Source organism: Typopeltis vanoorti, chromosome 11 (assembly GCF_054136105.1).
Source record: "Typopeltis vanoorti isolate ZY-2024b chromosome 11, IOZ_Tvanoo_1.0, whole genome shotgun sequence".
NCBI lineage: Eukaryota > Metazoa > Arthropoda > Arachnida > Uropygi > Thelyphonidae > Typopeltis > Typopeltis vanoorti.
In genome coordinates, this window is record NC_143559.1 from 79,431,620 (window position 1) to 79,446,898 (window position 15,279).

General features: G+C 35.6%; 1 protein-coding gene across 2 annotated transcripts in view; it reads left to right on the forward strand.

The window, feature by feature from the left end:
* The window catches only part of tctn (tectonic), a 367,511-nt gene that overhangs the window by 32,211 nt on the left and 320,021 nt on the right, over positions 1–15,279 (forward strand). For both annotated transcript variants that reach the window (XM_090400596.1, XM_090400595.1), the window contains exon 3: positions 8,716–8,898. In XM_090400596.1, coding sequence (XP_090256722.1) covers positions 8,817–8,898 — 82 coding nt within the window. In that variant the 5' untranslated portion in view covers positions 8,716–8,816. The remainder of the gene's footprint in view (positions 1–8,715; positions 8,899–15,279) is intronic.

A 15,279-nucleotide genomic window follows, 5' to 3' on the forward strand; every position in this document is an offset into this window, starting at 1 on the left:
ATTCGTTTCTGCATTGTCACCACCTGGATGATATACTTTTGCAAAGTGCTCACTCAGTAACTCAACTATCTCAACTGATTCAGTTACCCCCTACCATCGGCATTCTTTAAAATCAATCTGCCATGTACATTTTTCCTTTTACTTGCTACACATCTAAAAAACTGTTTAGGATTCTCTTTAGCCTGCATGGCCAATGTTCTTTCGTAATCCTTTTTTGCTTTTCTTACCACACTCGTCACCCTTCTGGCCTGCGCTTTATACCGTTCATGTGCCTGCCGGTCACCCTTCTCCTTAAATTCCCTCCATAGTTGTTTCTTTTTTTGCAACTCAAGCTTAATGGTGTTATTCATCCATTTAATCCCTGCTTGATTTATTATTCGGACTCTAGGTATACAGTCAGCCATTGCTTCATGCAAGCACTTCTTAACCACCTCCCATGCACTATCAACTTCTAGTCCTTGCAGTTGTACATGCCATGGCACTGAACCAATCAAACTCCTAAGCTTGTCATACTTTCCATAATTTCCGATAATTCCACATGTACCCTGTCTTAATTGAAAATTCTACACCTTTAGCCACCTCCCAAGTTAAGACCCTATGATCACTCTCACTGATTGGTGGCAATGTGGTCATATTTGTTACAGCCAAATCCTCAGATGTAATTACTAGGTCAAGCACTCTCTGACCCCTAGTATTTTCCATTACATGCTGTCGCAGATAGTTATCCCTTAATAACCGCATAAAATCCAGTTCCTTCCTCCCGTGTGTCCTCTCCTCACTCCAATCAATGCGACCATAGTTGAAATCTCCCATAATAATCACCCTCCTTCCACCCATTTCTTCTATTTGCTTGTGCATACTGTCACCACCATCTTTTCCATCACCTGGTCTATAGCAGCACCCAATTGTATATTTAGTTCTGCTAGCCACAATCTCACACCAAATGGCCTCAAATGTGCTCTTTTCTCTATCCTGCAATTCAACTTCTATTCTCCTTGGCTGGAGCTCATCAGCTATCATCAACAATACTCCTCCCCCCATTTTATTCTCTCTGTCATTCCTGAACACACTATACCCATCACATTCAATCCCACTAGTTATATCATCTACAGTCAGCCATGTTTCACTAATACCTATAACCTGTGGTCTGGAAGTGCCAACCATGGCCAAAAACTCTTCCTTCTTGTTCCTAATACTCCTAGTATTAGTGTACATGAATTTAAGACCCCCATTAGCCCCAACCCTACCTTGATGATTATCAAATGAATAGCTCTCGAACTTTGACATTAGGCTGTAAAGGTGTAAACTCTGCATTCCTGTCAGAAATCTTGGAACATGAATTACAACTAAGCAGACTAAACACCTACAAGGCTGTAGGATATTGTGGATTTACTGTAAAAATGATACAGTCTTTTACTAAATGCTACCCAAGATTTCAATCATAAACAGGTTCTCTCAAAATCCTTGAACTCACAATGAAAAAAGATATTAATTTTTTAAATTCAATAAAATTCTTAAATAACATTCGGTACAGATTTCTTGAAAAACATAACACTGAATAAGCTTTCCTAAAATTTTCTGAATTCATATATAAAAGCAATAACAACAGTTAAAAACAGCAGCTGTTTTCCTAGATATACAGAAGGCATTTAACTCTGTCGATCATGCTATAGTATTAAAAAAAAACTGTATACTCTCGGCATTAGAAGGTAGTATCACCTATGGTTTCAATCTCATTTAGAAAACAAGTGGCACCTTGAGCAAATAACATCTCATCAAAACTGGAGTTCCTCAAGGCTCAGTTCTGGGACTATTTTATTTCTGATATGTATACATGACCTCTGTTCAATGAATTTGAAAGGGTACCTAATTAGCTTTGCTGATGAGATCCAATGTCATATTATATTGATGGGATTAGGCTAGAAGAAACTGATGAGGCTATGGATCTTGGAGTGTTAATAAATAGGAAGTTGAAGTTTAGGGGCCATGTGGCAAAGATTGCAAATACAACTCCAAAGATAATTGCAATGCTGAAATGAACATTCATATGTAATGATAAGGATATTATTTTGCCTCTTGACAAGGCCTTGATAAGACCTCACTTAGACTATTGTGCGCAGGTCTGGTCTCCTGGTTTCTGTTGTGATTCTGATATATTGGAGAGAGTACAAAAGGAGAGTGTTAAAAATGATATCAGGATTGTAGAATACTGATTATGAAGACAGATTAAGAATTTGTACACTGCAGACACTAGCAAACAGGAGAAAGAGGGTGATATGATTGAGACATGCAAGCTTCTGAAAGGGTCATCATACAGGATTTCAATTGATTGAATTTTTCAATTTATGGAGGATGGAGAAAGGACGAGAGGGCATCCTTGGAAGCTGAGAATGAAGGCTGCCAAGAAGGGTGTGAGGGCTAGATTTTTCTCTCAAAGCGTGGCACGTGATTGGAATGGATTGCCATTGGATGTTGTGAGTGCAAGCAGTGTGAATGAATTCAAGAATAAGTATGATAGCTGGTGTGTGTAGTATGTGGCCTCCCTCGACGAGTCCCTCACTCCCTGGAGGTCTCTCTTAATAATAATAATAATAATATAGCAGTAGTCTTCTTGTCAAGCGGCATGCCAACCTTAAAGTGTAACATTTAATCTGATTTGTTAAGCCTGCATACATGGCTTAGTGATAACAAAATTAAAATGAACATTCAGAAAAATAAATTTTTATACTGAAGAGTAGAGAAGCAATCCTGCAAATTAAATATAATACCATTTTCTTTGATCCCAGAAGTGGCCGCTGTTGCAAAACTATTCAGAGGGTCTGCACCTACCAGTATGTGGGCATACATATGGATCATAATCTAAAATGGAAAATCCATATCCAAGCAGTTACAAACAGAGGTATACATTGTATAGAATGCATAGCATCTCACATTTTTACAGACTCTTTACTATGCACTCAAGTATACTTGAGAATTCAGTGTGGAATTTGTAGCTGAGGGTGGTGGTGGGGACATACAAAAATATCCATGGCAAATTACACAACACACAATATACACAAGAGAATATTAAAGAAGTCTTAAACACACTGCAGTTAACGACTCTAACTTAATCATCCTCGGTGTTAGGCACATATACCTTTATAGCATACTTATCTTTTTTTACATCAAAATAAACATCAGCTTATCCTCAATGAATTAGATGACTATATCCTAAGGCAAGATGGTCTACTTTTCCAGATACCACAGGCAAAAAAAGTGTCCTGTAGTGTCATTGCACATTTCTGGTACTGGAATCTTAAACTCTCTTTCAGAAATGAGCAGTTGGAGGTATCCTTTAAGAGAGGATTAAGACTATTTCTTATAGGCATAAATGATGCTGAAATATTTGCTTATATTTATCTAGATAAACACTAATCAAGTTCAGAGTAGCTTGCTAATACTCAATGTAAATGCACGCACACATGCATGCACGGTGGATTCTGGTTAATTTGCCACATCAGGAATAGAATAAATAATTTATTTATTGAACTCGCAATGAAATTGAAGTTAATGAAATTAAGCAGCTGTTCCAATTAAATGAAGTTGCATGTCAAGAGTTTTAAAGGTGTAATAAGACAAAAATACAAGTTTTTTATTTATTGCGTAGCAAAATTACTGGCATAAGTCAGTAAGAATAAACTTAAACAGTTGACTTAATTAAAGTAAAACATTTGTCATAAGAATAATTTCATTTATATAAACATTAAGCATGTATGCAGTTCTTAGCAATTAACATGGCATTTTAGATCAAGTGTATCCTTTTTTTTTTTAATTCGCTGCAGTTAAACAAAATCAATAGAGGTATTTAAGGCAGATATAATATTGTTGCCTTCCTGCATGAAATAGAGCAGGGTTTCCCAAATTGTGTTCCACAGAAAGTGAATAAGTGTTCCGTGAAAATTTATCAAAATTAATATGAGCCTGGAATGGTTTTAAATGCTGTAACAAGTTCAAACATGTTTGAAAATCAGGCACTCCTCATTTTGCATGTGAATTGTGCTATTAAGGCCACACTGGCGAACCATATATAAGTTCTCTTTCTCCTAAACTGGCAAAAATCTTGAAGAAATTTAATATTAAAACATATTTCTCCACCTTACTAAAACTCTGATCTTGCCTCAGTCAACCTAAAGTAAAACACAACCTTCTTCACTTCCCAGGAGTTTACAAAATCATTTGCAGTTGCAGCAAACCATATTATGGCCAGACAGAAAAGTCTATCTCTCTCTCTCTCTCTCTCTCTCTCTCTGCCTAGAAGAACATCAATGTGACATTTCTTATAACAGAACTCATGCTAGTCCAGCTATATTTTATTCTCTGCTAATACCAATTGTGTAGAAAGGCTTATGTGTTCATTGTACATGTTGTTTAATTTTGACGGTATATATCAGAACACAGAATTATAAGTAAATAATTATTTATTGATTTATTGCTGATATTTCGTTGGTGTTATAACCAGCATCTTCAGAACACAAAAACACAGTTTGTCAGAGTACATGAGACTACAACAACGTGGTGTAACAAAGGAACTAGTTTAACAAAATTGTAGCAACAACACAAAGACTAAAGTCCTAATTAGGTGACCTCTATCTAAAAAAAAAAAAAACAGAGAGAGAAATCAGGTACTAGTTATATTTTAAGATGACTATCTCCCAAATCTTAGGCAAATTTATACAGGCATATCTGTTGAGATTGTATCTTTTATGTTCACCGATGTGGATGTCTACAGTTCTTCCTGTTTGACCGTAGTAAGCTTGATCACACGAGCAGGGTACTTCGTAGACTCCTGGATGCTGTCCTTGAGTGAATGGATGAGAGTTGCTAATTTGACACATGGTCTGAACACAGCGAGTAGTTGATGTTTGTTGAGATATCTTTTCCAATATGTCTTTAATGTATGGGATGGTGACTCTTTTGTTGTAGTTCTCTGTGGGGAAGAGTGGGAGGGGTTTCTTAGGAGCAGTTAGTATTTTGCTTATCTTATGGGGATTATAGCCGTTGGCCAAGAAGGTGTGGCGTAAGGGAGCCAGTTCAGCAGCAAGAGCATTGTCATTGGAATTGATTGCTCTCGCTCTGTGGATTAGCGTTTTTAAGATACCATACTGTTCAGACGAGTGATGGTGTGATTGTTTGTTTAAATATCTCTCTGTATGTGTGGGTTTCTAATAACTGAGAATGATAAGGAACCATCTGGAAGACATGTGATTAGTGTATCTAGGAAGGGCAGACAGTTCTTATCTTCCAGTTCCATTATAAAGTGGATTAAGATTAAGTGAATAAAAATTATCATAACAAATGCAGACAAAGGGAATGCAAACATAGATATGGACACAACAGAATATGAAAACAAAATGCACACGCTTTTACAAGATCAGCCGACATACAAAATTATAGATCGCAATCCCACAAACACACAAAAGATTAAGGTGCATAAATTTCTGAAAAAAGTCACTTTCTTTACTGCCTAAGATTTGGGAGACAGTCATCTTAAGACATAACTAGTACCTGCATTCTCTCTCTCTCTGTAGTTTTTTTTTTAGATAGAGGTCGCCTAATTAGGACTTTAGTCTTTGTGCTGTTGCTACAATTTTGTTAAACTAGTCTCTTTGTTACACCATGTTGTTGTAGTCTCTCATACTCTGACAAACTGTGTTTTTGTGCTCTGAAGATGCTGGTTATAACAAATAATTCTCCCTTCTTTGTTAAAAATTCTGCCCATCTAAAAGTATTTTAGAACACCTACCTTAAAAAGCTCAGACTTAATGGTGAGTTTTGATATCACTTCCCTATTCACAAATGTACCACTAATTGAAACCCTTAATCTGCTAAAGTCACACTTTCCCCCTGATATATTTGAACTATTTAAATTCACAATATATGCAGGATATTTCACATGGAAAGGGAAAATATACAAACAATTAGATGGGACAGCTATGGAATCCCCCCTTTTCCCCCCTTAGCCAACTTCTACATACTGTAGAACACCTGGAAAAACTAGCTATCAATACAGCCACTCTCAAACCAACACTTTGGCTATGCTATGTTGACAATGTGCTTGCTATTTGGCCACATGGCTCAGGCACATTGGATACATTCTTAGCGCATTTAAATAGCCAACATCCAAAAATCCACTTTACAATGGAACTGGAAGCTAATAACTGTCTGCCATTCCTGGATACACTAATCACACATCTTTCAGATGGTTCCTTATCATTCTCAGTTTTTAGAAAACCCACACATACAGGGAGATATTTATACAAACATTCACACCATCATCCTTTTCAACAGTATGATATCTTAAAAACGCTAACCCACAGAGCGAGAGCAATATGACAATGCTCTTGCTACTGAACTGGCTCACTTATGCCACACCTTCTTGGCCAATGGCTATAATCCCCATAAGATAAACAAAATACCAACTGCTCCTAAGAAACCCCTCCCACTCTCCACCACAGAGAACTACAACAAAAGAGTCACCATCCCATACATTAAAGGTACATTGGAAAAGATATCTAGAATTCTCAATAAACATCAACTACTCGCTGTATTCAGACCGTGTGTCAAATTAGCAACTCTCATCCGTTCACTCAAGGACAGCATCCCTCCTCTATCACATCCAGGAGCCTACGAAGTACTCTGCTCGTGTGATCAAGCTTATTACGGTCAAACAGGAAGAACTGTAGACATCCACATCAGTTAACATAAAAGATACATCCGGCACTATCACTATGGCAAGTCAGGCCTAGCATACCAAATATAGCTGTATAAATTTGCCTAAGATTTGGGAGACAGTCATCTTAAGACATAACTAGTAGCTGCTTTCTCTCTCTGTAGTTTTTTTTTTTTTTTTAGATAGAGGTCGCCTAATTAGGACTTTAGTCTTTGTGTTGTTGCTAGTTTTGTTAAACTAGTCTCTTTGTTACATCATGTTGTTGTAGTCTCTCATACTGTGACAAACTGTGTTCTTGTACTCTGAAGATGTTGGTTATAACGCCAGAAAAATATCAATAATAAATCAATAAATAATTATTTACTTATAATTCTGTGTTCTGATATGTACCGTCAAAATTAAATATCATGCTAATACCAATGTTGAAGGATGACAACATCAAATAGACTGGAACTTAACTTCAAACATCCATAAATGCGCCAATGAATTAGAGAAACGCATCTTGGAATCCAAAGAAATAGCTCTCGACCCTGCCAATCTAAACAGCAATCTCAGTTACAGCCTACCCGATTCACATAGTGTTGTAATACAGTTTTGGCATACTCATGATATCATTCGTACGCAAAGTGAAGTGCTTCATCAGAACTAATGCTCGGTTTTCCATTTCAAACACAACTACTACTTGCTCTAAACTCTGTGTTTGTTTCAAGTGCAATATATTTGTAAGATGTGGTTTACTCCCTGGTACTGTATTCACCTGATGAAGTCAGCATTTCCAATGAAACTAGTAGTGAAACCTTATTAAATCTCTTATATATTTTATCTCGGTGTTTAAGTCAGTTAATAATTATAAACATGTCATTAAACTGAGTCAATCACTCTGTAAAGAAATAAATATGTGTGTGTGTGTGTGTGTGTGTGTGTGTGTGTGTGTGTGTGTGTGTGTGTGTGTGTGTGTGTACTCACACACAATAATTCATGAATCTTGGACAGATTATTTGCTCCCTTAAGTTCATATTATAGTGCTCTAGAATACCCACCACTGTGTAATGCAGTATAATCACTCAGTACAAAATTATGTAGTAAAAAGTAAAATGATAATGTAAATAAATTTATGTAAATATAATCATATGCAAGTGTAGTATAAAATTCAAATATATGTAAATATAAACATATGGAAATATATGTAAAATGTTAATAAATGTAATGTAACCATATCAGCCTATTTTACTTGAAGACCTTGTAATGTAATTAGCTTAATAAATGGAAATTTTATGTTAAAAAATTATCACAGTGATGAGGAGGATCTTAACATATAGAAGCAGAGTGGTTATAGTTCCATAGTATGTCTTGATTAGGCCATATGTGGTTTATATGCAGTGATCTTGCCACCTAGTTTTCAATAAAATGAATATATTGAAGAGAGAGGCCAGAGAAGATTGACTAAGGCAGTGTTGGATCTTTGAACTGTTGCATATGAAGACACATTTAAATAATGTCATTTGCAAAGCATTGTGAATGGGAGGAGGAATGATATGATTAAGACATAAGGGGTTGTTGCCAGTTAAATGTGGAAGAAATAAAATCGTTTGAGACATCAATGAATGGAATAGAACAAAAAAGCCATCTTTGCAAGCTGTATAAGGAAGGCATGAGCAAGCACATGAGGAGCATATTCTTTGCATGTATTGTGTTTGGTGAGTGGAATTCGTTGCCAGAGTGTGTGGTGAGCGTGGAAGTGGTGAATGAATTGTGCTGTTCATCAAACCTTTTGTGACAGTTTTTCCACAACAAGTGGTTTTACTCCATAGTTAAATGACAACTCTTATTTAACCATTTTTAGCAGTTCTCTGTCAACTTCATAGCATTTTAAAAGTTGCACTGTGTGTTTTAATGACTATCTTCATTAATTTCAAAATATATGACTGCTTTTTTAAAATTAATAATTTATATCTGTTCTTTATTGATATAATTTTCACTTATAAATCATTAATTTTTTGTGTTAGGGTCTTGTTGCATCTTGTTTTGCATGAAATCTATTCTGGATCACCATGAATTTTGGATTCAAGAGAAAGAGAGAAGATGCTGATAATCTGAAACTACTGGTATGGACATGATGCCTAACTTAGTTCTGATTTCTGTAATGATGACTATATGCAAAATGGAGTCAGAATTTTCTGATTTCTTAGGTATGCCTTTGTACCTTTTAATTTTTTTGTTCCATTCATCTAATAAATTTTCTATGGAAGTTTATAATGACATTGCAACTATTATTCTCAGTGTGAAGTTACTGAACTCTTCATACAAGATAAGATACATTACCATGTGCTGTTTAGTCTGACTCTAAACATAACCCAATGTCTCTATATTAATCCCAGTTCCATTAATGAATTTTACTCCCATTACTTTCAATATACACACACACATAGGGTGTTCTGGAGAGCATTTCTTATACATCATCAGAAGTTAGGTCCTTGGGTATTTTAAGCCAAAAAAAAAGTTTATATCAATCTGTGTCCAATTTCTAAATGCTTTGGAGATTTTTTTTTTTAATGTAAATCCGACCATATAAAGCAGTAAATGTATGCATTATACTGTGGGGAGTATAAGAATTAGATAATTTGGAAATCTGCTCTAGAGAGCAAACTTTTTTCATAGCCACATCAGGCTTCCATTAAGAAAAATGGTGGTCTCGCACCATGTATTGACATTCATCTGCCACTTGAAGACTCGCAAATATCCATGCCAGCAGTGAGATTTAAATCCATGACCTGTTGGTTGGAGAGAGCCTGAGTGTTTTCCACTCACCCAACCAGGTTAGCTTTCCACATATATGTATCAGAATGTCCCAGAAAGAATCTGTTGAACTGGTATGCAGATGTGATAATTGTTTGAAAAAAAAAACTAGAATACCATGACGAATGTTTAATTTAGAAATTTCAGTATGTTTTAATATTATCTTAAAGCTTACCCTTAAATTGAAAGATCAGTTATTTGAAGAAATGAACATTAATAAAGCTTTTATGCAGTTGACTCTCACTATCATACTTATGATGAACTCATTTACAAAAAAGGCCCTACCTAAACCCCACAGTCATAATGCCATCTTGTAGGAAATTCACTGTAGACTACTCACTATAAAAAGTTATTTCTGTTATCCCATGCATGCTAAAACTTTCCTGTAATGCTAGATGCAGTAATCTAAGGGATAAGCTTAGGAGATTTAACTTCCAATTGCTCCAAGCATTACTTCCAAGCTCTCTTGGAGTTTGAGGACTCATCGCAGGAGGTTGAACACTCACATACCACAATAACTATCATACCTTGCCTTGAAGACATTCAGCATTGGAGCACTTTCCACCCACTCCATCAATGCATTCCATGCATTCACCACCAGCCATGCAAAAAAATCTCCTTTTCACTTCCTTACTCACTTGAACTTTGTACAGTTTTCAAGAATGAACTCTCATTTTCCTGTCACCCCATTACCCTATGCCAGAATTTCCCTTGTATCTATTTGATAGTCTCCTCTCATTAAGTTATATGTATCAGTCATATCATCTCTCCTTCTCCATCTACCAAACTCTGAAGACTGCATTCCCTTCATCTGTCCTCATACTCAACATTCCAGAGTCCTGAGACAGTCTTAGTTATTTGTGTTTGCACACACTCTCTCTCTCTCTCTCCCCAATGTTTCCTTATTGCCAACATAGCCAGGTAACTAGATCTCTGCAGTGAACTCAGTGAGCTCTACTAGAGTGGAACTGTTACCTTCTTAAACAAGTAGAAAGACTTCGTTGTTGGTAGTATATGCTAACAGTATTGATTCAAAACACAGAATGATAAGGAAATGATTAATATTTATTAACTTATTAGCTGATATTTCGCTGGTATTATATCCAGCATCTTCAGAGTACAAGAACAGTTTGTCACAGTACATGAAACAACAACAATTTGTATAACAGTGGGGACCAGTTTAAAAAAAATTAGATTATTTTTTTAAATTGGTCCCTATTAGTTTTAATCTTTTTAAACTAACGGACAAAAGAAGAAACTAAAGTCCTGATTGGTGCCTTTCCCTTTAGTGTTACACGGTGATCAGCATTTATTTTACACAAATTATAGACTCTACAACCATGTTATAAATAATTATTTTCATTTCCTGACGTTTCGACCTTCATATTAAGATCATCATCTGGAGTTTACACATATATATATATACAGAAACAATCTAAATTACATTTCACATAGTATGCTGAAGAGACAATGATTTGATCAACGGTTATTCTACTGGCCTGACCTCTAGTGAAAATAAAATTACAATAAATAAATAAAATAAAATAAATTAACTACATCAAAGCTATATTCTGTTTAAGACAACATCAGAGAAACATTCTTTCACATAGATAGTTTTGTTACAGTGAAAATTATGTCCTAATTTAACATGACAATTGTTATATTAGATTTAGGATCCTGGATTACATATGGTTCTATTTAAAATGAACTCTTAGGGAGAAAGGTTAAGTGGGTAGAATATGTGCCTTCCATATGCTTGGGATATATTTAGACCATCATTATTGTTAAGATTAAGGTGATTGATAAGAATATCACAGGCCTCCTTAAATTTACGTTTATACCATGATTTGGTGTGATGTAAACAACAGGTGCTTTTCCAGTCAATTCTATGTAAAGTGTTCAGGGCATGATCAGAAAGACCAACTTGATCATAGTTATTATATTTAATGTGTCGTTTATGTTCTTTTTCTGATAAGAATTGTGCATCCTGTTTCCCCTATATAGGTTTCTCCCCTCCTGTTTCCCCAAACTCCAGGGTGGGCCAGCAGAGGGAGTGGATCCTTGGTTGAGTTGAGTAAGTTCTTTAATTTTGCAGGAGGTTTAAAGGTGGCTTTAAGGTTGTATTTTTGTAGTATTCTGTTTATTTTGTCTGATATCCCTTTAATGTATGGAATAGTTATTTTATTTTAGTCTTGTTTATTTTTGTTTTTAAGTGAGGTCTTGTACAGAATTTTGTTGATAATATTTTGGCTCTAACCATGTTTTAGGAAGGTATTGTTGATAACATTTAATTCATCTCTAAGTTCTTGTTCATTGGAGCAAATCTTCAAAGCCCTGTTTTTAAGTGTGTTAATGACCCCTAGTTTTTGTGTTGGTTGGTGGTAGGAGTTTTTGTGTATATATATTGGCCAGTATGTGTCAGTTTCCGGAGGAAAGACTGCCAGGTGGAAGATGTGTGACATATCTAGAAACGGAAGTGTGTTCTGCTTTTCAATCTTGATTGTGAATTGTATGCGTTTGTGTTGTTTGTTTAGGTGGCTGAGGAAAGTGTCTAGTATCTGGCGGCCATGGGGCCAGATAGCGAAAACATCGTCAATGCATCTAGCCAGATTTTGGGTTTTAAAGAAGAAGAATCTAGAGTACGTTGCTCAAAATGTTCCATGTAAAAGGAACATTTTGAGCAACGAACATGGAACAAAATAGCCAGAAAAACAGAAAAACTTTTACATGGAACAAAATAGCCAGAAAAACAGCAACAAAAATAGCAACAAAATAGCCAGAATGTAGTACATGTGCAAAGCGCCCTTTGTGCATGTACTACGCATGCCTTAATATGAAGGTCGAAACGTTGGGAAATTAAAATAATTATTTGTAACATGGTTGTAGAGTCCATAATTTGCGTAAAATGAATCCTGATTGGTGCCATCTACTGTTGTAAAAAAGAGAGAGAAAACAAGTATTAATTAGATCTTAAAATGACTATCTCCCAATTATTTTAAATAAATGGATACAGCCATACTTGTTGAGGTTTGGAATTTAGGTTTTAAAGCTGCTGCCGAATCCAAAAAAACACTCTCTCTTACTTATAATGGCTTCTGCATAGCAATTTTGTTTCTTCCATTTCATCCTATGTGAAAGGGTATTCAAGGCATGGCCTGTTAGACTGACTTGCTATAATGATAGTGTCAAATGTATTTTTTGTTCTCCAAGGTAGATGATGTCAACAATTCTTCCTGTCTGTCCATAACCAGGTCAAAAGAACAGGGCACTTGATATACTCCTAGATGTGATAAAGAAGAGAGTTTGTCCTTAGGTGAACGAATGAGAGTTGCCAATTTGACATGTGGTTTAAATGTGGTTCATAGCTAATATTTATTAAGCACTTTAGATATCTTTTCAGATGTGCCTTGAATGTATGGGATGGTAATAGTTTTGCTATAGTCTTGGGGGATTTTAGGGGGGCATTTAGTATTTTTTCTATTCTGTGGGGATTATAGCCATTGGCTAAGAAAGTGTGATGCAAGTGAGTGAGTTCATTGTAAGAGCATTGTCATTGGAATAGATAGCTCTAATTAGTGTTTTTAGGACACCATACCATACTGTTGAGCTGGATGATGGTGTGAATGTTTGTACAAATATCTCCCTCTATGTGTGGGGGTTTCTATAAACAGAAAAAGATAATGAACCATCAAGAAGCTATGTGATTAAGTGTATCTAGGAAGAACAGACAATCATTAGCTTCCTGTTCCATTGGGAAGTGGATTTTAGGTTGTTGGCTGTTTAAATGCACTAAAAATGTATTTAATCTAGTGTGCCTGGATCCTGTAACTAAATAGCAAACACATCATCAGCATAGCACAGCCAAACCACTGGTTTGAGAGTGGCTGTATTCATAGATAAGTTTTTTAAGTGCTAAGTGTTCTATGTGGAAATTGGCTGATGGGGAGAAAGAGGGGAGTCCACTGCTGTCCCATTTAGTTGTTTATTATCTTCCCATTGCATGCAATTTACAATAATCTGCATGTACCGTAAATTTAAATAATTTGATGACTTTAGAGCAAATCAAGGGTTTCAATTTACAGTCCATTGTCTGAACTTTTTAAGATATGGTTTTCTAATATACTTTTTAGGTGAACAGAATTTTTAATGAAAGAGGAAGAATTATTTGTGAGGGAGAGGGGCTGGCAATTTAGCAAAATGTTTAGCTAGTTTGTATGCAAGACTGTTTATACTATCCACAATTGGGTGTAGGGTGTACCTTATATGTGAATTTTGGTGCTCATATATTCTAGGTGTTTTAACATGAAATGGCTTGAGTTTGTTAACTGTTTCTTTTGGCCAGGAAGTGACTCACTTCAATAATTTGCAAATTTTATTCTTTTGAGAGTTAGTAGAATCATGATCTGTGATTTGGTATATAGACTGAGCTTGTAAAAGTATGTGCATTTTGCTTTCATATTCTGCTAAATTCATCAGCACAGTTACATTGCCTTTATCTGCTTTAGTTATTACAATATTATTATTACTGTATAGCTCTTTTAAAGCACTGATTTTTTTTTTTTTTTTTTTTTTTTTGGATATTGTTTTTGGGAGGTTTGGATGGAATTAAGATGTTGGCTACATCCAAACAAATGTTATTGGCTGTATCGCTGTATCAATTTGCCAAAAATCTGAGAGAGTAATTTTAAGATCTAATTAATACGTGTTTTCTCTCTCTTTATCCAACAATAGATGGTGCCAATTAGGACTTTAGTAGTTCCTTGTATTGCCAATTATAGTTTTTTTTAACTAGACCCACCGTTTTACCCAGTTGTTGTTTCATGTACTGTGACAAACTGTTCTTGTACTATGAAGATGCTGGATATAGTAATAGTACCAGCGAAATATCAGCTAATAAGTTAATAAATACTAATTATTTTCTTATCACTGTGTTGCAAATCAGTACTGTTAAATAAATTAGCATGTCACCTTCTTATTTGTACATGTCAGCATTCGTCACATTATAGCAGCAGTTTTCTGGATAATGCTTCTAACATTTGTAATTTGTCCCTCGAACTTCAGTTTCCTGTCAACCATGATTCCCAGATCCCTTGCCTCCTCCATCCTCTGAAGCAAAGTTCCTTCAGTTTGATAAACCATGTCCTAAATTGTCAGCCCCTCATTTGTTCTGTATCCAGTGGATACCTACTAATAAGGCACATATATAAAGATGAGGATTTGACATTAGGGCAGAGGCCCCACTCATTTCTTCATGTTGCTTAAAGGCTATGTGGAAGTCTTCTTCCAGTTATCTATCTTTGATCATTAAGCAATCTCATTTGGACATTAGCTTGAATGGTTCATTTATGGTGTGTCTCTGTGAATCATATTGTGAATGCTTTAACCATGAGAATGCATCAGTAAGTGAAAGCAAAAAATTGGTAATAAATTACTTGGTTCTTTTATCTTTTGTGTTACAATAAACTATTTACTATAGTAAATAGCTTATTGCAGTAGCACACACACCCATAAACCTAAGTGCTTATTTTAGACTCATTTTTGCACACCACTACCACCCTCCTTAATGCAGGTTGAATTGCTTGAAAAAAAAAAAGTTACACATTTAGTTTCTCTCTGGATAGTAGGGTTTGTTTCTGAATATTTTAATCCTAGGGGGGTGCTTAAGGGTCAAAGCTATATAACTGAGAGAAGACTTCCACATAGCCTCTAAAGGAATGCAGAGAACCAATCAGAGCTTCTGACCTAATGTCCAATCCTCACATTCTCGTGGTGCA